At 43.6% G+C, this 5,566-nt stretch overlaps 1 protein-coding gene across 1 annotated transcript; it reads right to left on the bottom strand. All coding sequences in view use genetic code 11, as the record gives it.

The window, feature by feature from the left end:
• Nucleotides 1-3,447: 3,447 nt before the first annotated feature.
• Nucleotides 3,448-5,314, bottom strand: EGR_07592 (hypothetical protein; the record flags this gene model as incomplete). The annotated part of the gene is made up of 3 exons (XM_024496841.1): nucleotides 3,448-3,466; nucleotides 3,509-3,585; nucleotides 5,168-5,314. The coding sequence occupies 3 exons, from the start codon at nucleotides 5,312-5,314 to the stop codon at nucleotides 3,448-3,450; spliced, it is 243 nt and encodes an 80-aa protein (XP_024348777.1).
• Nucleotides 5,315-5,566: the final 252 nt, after the last annotated feature.

The raw sequence follows: 5,566 nt of genomic DNA, 5'->3' as shown, positions 1-5,566 counted from the left end.
GGCCCTGCTTAATCGGAATGCTTAAATGAAGCCTACCTATTAAAGGAAGAAAAGTGTTTGCTTTTCATTAAATAGTGATGGATAGTATAAGATTAGCGTCTTCGAAAAAATGGGAAAAAGCTTATGAACAATGCACACTTTGGGTTTTTTTAATGGGAATTCTGATGTAAAGTATTGTTATTTATGTTATGTTTGTGCATTTTTAAGGTGAATAAGTGATTTAACCCTGTCACCAAAAGTATACCCAAATAAAATTGTCTTATCTTTTTGCCACAGAATGATTTACCAAGTTTTGCTTAACGCTAATGCGAAATAGAGTAGGGAGGGTGGGAGAGAGCGCAGGACAGGGAGACGGGGCCTACATTTCTATATCAAGGCCATTCACCACTTTACGAACCTGCTAATAACGCAATACACAACTTTTGCCACTGCCACGTGATCTACATTCAGCCTTGTCAGTGAATCGCCTCTCTACTGGCTGGTGTCATGTGATGGTACGAAGAGGTAAAGCCACGAAGTAGGAGGGTAAGCAACTGTGTCCATCTTATTGATGTCGTATGCTAATTGTTAACGCCTTACTTCACCTTAATAGTTTGTCAGGAAGTTAACACATCGGACATACACGAGCAGTCACGTAAGACATCGGTTTCCTACGTAACATATGCGTGACGGGTGAACTTCATCAGTTTATGATGCATGTGAATTCGACACTGATCATTGCCTCCACAGATTATTTGCCTGTATGAGAAAAAGAGATACAGATCGTCATATGAGCTCTAATGGTCAACTTTTCGGTGACATTTGTCCTCACATGAAGGCGTGATTCGGCATCGTTTGCTCGGCTGCATTTAAAATCAGAGGGGTACTCCCAAGAGCTTAAAATTTCCTGGCGATATTGAACAAGTTTGACGTCAGGACCTTCGGGGAAGATCAGCCTTCTCAGTGGACAAAATGGCTTTCTTAGCCAAGGATCTAGGGAGTATTCATGAATTCCAAACGCGGTTACTTAATCAGTCTTATCATGTGGCACTCCGCTTTTGGTAAACTGCGTTGTATCTCCGTGCTTCAAACTGGATGATAGCACGTGTCACATTTGTGAAGCAGGAAATCGAGTTAATGGACATCAGAGACTATCCCGAGGGGTCACCTACAACAGATTTTATATATTCTCCACTCCACAGGTTCCAGTTGCTACTTCAACTCCGCACAACTACTCCTGCTTTTCATGTAGGTCACTGGGAGGAGAAAATTTACCGCTTCACTCCTATCCCCTCCCTCACCCTCCACATTATGGATTAACACCGTTTTGACAACGAAAAATCGCATAATCCCATGAGAGGTGGCAAAGGCTGGGTTCTCTCTTTTTTTCTGATTAGACCCGTTCCCCATCACCCAAATGCAATGGCCAGTTATTTGCCACTGGAGCAGTTCTGCCTAAATAAAGTAAAAGTAATAAGTAGGGTTTTTCTAGCTGTTTTTGTTAATAAGCTTATTTTTTGATTACTCAGCCATTGAATTCAAACTGAAACCGCAAATCCACCTCATTAGCACCCCATTACCAATTTATTGCCCCTCCGGAGGCTCACAGAGGTGAACGTTGGTTTAATCTGGGGATCGCAAACGTGAGTAGCCCCATCTTGGATGGGTCCAAGTCGTTCAAGTCGAATGTACAACGCAAGATTAAGGCGATTGTTAAAGGATGACGTGACTTCTCGATAACTGCTCTCTACGGATCCTTGTAAGATAAAGTTGGCTTTTTGAATAAGGCTCGTATTCGAAGTCTTCCCTGACCTTGCATGGATGGAAAGTTGAAGGCTTTACGGCTCCAGTCTAGAATAGCTCTGACAGGTATAAGGAAGAATCGAAAAGGCAATTGATCAATCCATCCTCCTACCTTCAATCTGTGTGTGCCCAAGGGATCAAATTTCAACCAGTCACTCATAGGAAAATTCATTCAACACTCTACCCTGCATTCTCCTAAACACTGCTTTTAGTCTACCATCTTAATTAACGGGCGTCTGTCTACCAGACCTTCTCACGCCACCACAAGCCGTGGTGGTAGGACACTGTGAGCGCACACCGCTCTGATCAGCTCCGTCATAGAAGTAACACCCACTTCATAAAATTGTTCAATCTTAGAAGATGGACAACCCTCCCACTCATAAGCTTCTGTTTTTCAACTATCTGGAGATAAGGAAAAGGTGATGGAGATCATTTGAAGAAATATCTTTAAAGTATAGGAAAGATGAGGCAGTATCTGCTTTTGAGCATCTTAAAGTGCAGTGATTCTGACCGCATCTCCCAAGGAGTTTCTCCCGCCACAGGCTTCACTGTTTACCCTTCGATAGGTGGGTAAGTCGGTCTGCGCTGCACTACATCCTTTGCGACTAAAGTGATGCCTGTGAAGTTTAGGGTGAGCTGTCTGTAAAAGATGAGTAGGAGCTTGCCGATGAGGTGCTCCTTCCACATTTCTTACCCAGAGTCAGTCAGTCGGGTGTTCTAATCAAGTAAGTTCTAGCCAGGTCGTTTGCCTAGAGGAACTTCCCTAACGTGACACATCCCTCGTTCGCTACTTCTTTTTGGACCACTAATCATTGGAAAATAATAACTTACTTTAGCCATTCCTACTTATGGCGTTCTGCAACCTCACCCTCTCCAAATTTCACAAGATGCCTCTTGCCTCTTGAAGCAACCTTCCCAAGTAGAGAAGCTCGACTTGCACCCACCTGGCATAAACCAAGGGGAAGACAGCAGAGAGGGTGACCATAAAATACCGCACCAACTAGTAGGCTGACGCAAATCAGTGCATGGACCCTACAAGTCCCAACAACTTACAACCAGTGCTTGCTATGTCGGGGTAGGCAGAGAACCTCTCCAAATTCTTTTGCAGTCGCTTAGGCTACGTAGCTTTATTTTGTCTTGTAAATAGACCAAACAAAACAAAGGCAAATGAGGATTTTAAAATGATTTTTAAAAGCACTTTATCTGAAAATAACTAAAGACTTCCTAATTGACTTTAATATATTGGTGTAGTTGAAAGAGGTTAAATCTTGCCCTTCTCTCTTCTATCGCCTTCAGTTTTACACCCTAAGATTGAAGGGATTGGTTAGAGGTAGACATCCGGTATTGTGCTGGTAATGTGGTAGTCTACTAGTAACCCAACTTTTGCAGAGAGATGGGAGACCAGAGTTTGTATCTGCCTCCTCCGCCGCCTTTTGACCTCCCCAACGAGGACCGATGGCGTCCGACCAATCACGAAATTGGTTTGACTTGCCCGCATGCCACCTATAAACACTACTTTCAAACAACTCTATGGCAAGTTACATTTTGATTTATGTATAAACATTTTAGAGCAATTGTTGGTGAGGTGTTGATGTCCCTTTTTTCTCCCTCCGGGTCACGTGATTATGTGGTCACGTCACACTTCTTCCAGAGGCCCTGAAATGATTAACTGGTGACATTTTTGCTAAAGAGAGGGCAAAAAAGAAATAGTTAAACTCCCACTTACAATGCACTTCTGAGGCGCTGGAAGATTCCACTGTTTTTAACAAAATACTGCGAATATTTCAAAGACAAGTTTGGAATCTTAACCAAAAGACTTGAGACAAAATTTTCCTCTTTAGAGAGAAGGGTTTTCTCTTTCCTCGCCTGACGTGCATTATTTTAGGCTTTTTAGTTCGTGTCAACATTTGGTAGTGGCTGTCGCCTTCTTGTCTGATTCACTGGCAGAAGGATGTGACAGTGATAGCAGTGTTTCAGGGAGAAAATAGGCCACTGCACTGCACAATTGACAAGTGATCCGACTCATTAAGCGCTCCACCACTTTTTTATCCTTTTGTAGTAAAATAATTCGTAGACACGGCCCAGGTCCATTAATTTACAGTTATTGTTATCTGATGAGGTTCACCCGTCACTTATATGTGACGCTAATAACCAAAACCTTACGTTAATGCTCACTTTTGTTGCACACACAAATTGCCTATTTGCTTTACTTTCTGACTACTAGTCAAAAATATCAGGATGTTGGAAGTTGTTATTTGACATCACCAAAGTGGACACAGACTCGCCTTCTCCACATCCCCCTCCCACTTCACGCCACTACTCCCTCGTGTCGCCACATGACACGCTACAGTAGAGGTGACTTACTGACAAGGCTATAAATAGATCACGTTGTAGTGGCAACTATTATTTGCGAGTCAGTAAAGAAGATAAAAGGCCTTTAGTTGGAAGTATTAACTTTGTCTACCACCTATGGCTTCCACTCCACCCCTTCGAGCCCTTCCTCCCACACTGCCGACACATTCCCATTCGCATCGGTAATATGCAGGCCTGGTAAATCATTCTGGGTCAAGGCAAACCACCAAGGCCTGTATTCATGTGTCCGCGCAAGTCCAATTTGATGGATTGCCCATTGTGGTCACCCCTGCATCGGCTTTCCAGGGAAACTCTCAGGCTAGTGATCCCCCGGCGTGGTAACGCCACCCAGTTATTCCTCGTCTCGCAGTTGCCACGTCACTTAGACAGTTTTACTTAACATAAAATGAGTTATTAAAAATTACCTATCATTAGATGTCAGGTGTGGAATATGGACGGATCTGATCTACCTGATGTTCATGTTCCTCTTCTGGAGCCCCTCGTCTCGCCTCCTCACTTCCTACCGCCTTAATTCCAGACGAAGCTTTCCCCTAGTAGAACGCAGCTATTTTCCCCACTACCAAGCAAAAACTGCGTTCAAATTTTGGCTAAAAAGCAGTGTCTTCGTGACAAATATTTCTAAACTTACTCAAAACGAGTGGTACAAGAGAAAAAAGGTTGAAATCTGTTGGGCTTTACTTTGCTTTTTATGTCAACAAGATACTTAATACTCTGAAGGGCCCAAAAAATAGTTAAGGTATACCTGCTGCCAGCGGGGTGCGAGGTTAGCCTTTATACTCAAGATAAAAATGTAGAAAAAAAGGAATCTTGCCTCGTTAGAGAAAATGTGCCTGGCTAAAATTTGTCTTATTTAGCTTAAGAAACGGAGTTGACGAATGTGATGGTGGTGAAGTAGCTGTTCGCCTAAGAACTGAGTAGGCTAACCGCACAAGGCTGCTCTTAAAACCGCTTCATCATGCGGTTTACACAAGTTGTTTTGGGGATTAGAACAGAGTAGTCAATTTAAACAAACCTGTGGATTCTGGTGAGAGAGAAGTTGGTAAGGTTGAAATCGGCGCATTTTTTCGACCCAATGAGGTGTATTTTGATTGATGGCCATTGCATCTCTCCCTTTTCTGAAAGAAAGTGGGACGGCTGCACAACCTCGTCCAACTGTCATTATTTACCACTCAGGTAAAGTCCTGCACCTATGACAAATGATCGGGTGATTTGCTTGCCCCTCTCCTGCCACTGGCCTCCCGGATAGTCATAGCAGCCTCAGCGTTAGCACAGTGAACGTCGAGACTGACACGGGAGAGAGGGAGAGGGGACGGGAGATCTTTCGAAAAATGAGGTCACCCCCTCTGACCTTTCGGTAAGCATGCTTGTGGCCTCTTTAGTTGTGTGTGCTGGATAGCCCAAACACAGCGGT

Source organism: Echinococcus granulosus (assembly GCF_000524195.1).
Source record: "Echinococcus granulosus chromosome Unknown EG_S00081, whole genome shotgun sequence".
NCBI classification, from domain to species: domain Eukaryota; kingdom Metazoa; phylum Platyhelminthes; class Cestoda; order Cyclophyllidea; family Taeniidae; genus Echinococcus; species Echinococcus granulosus.
This window is presented reverse-complemented; position numbering and strand designations above follow the sequence as displayed.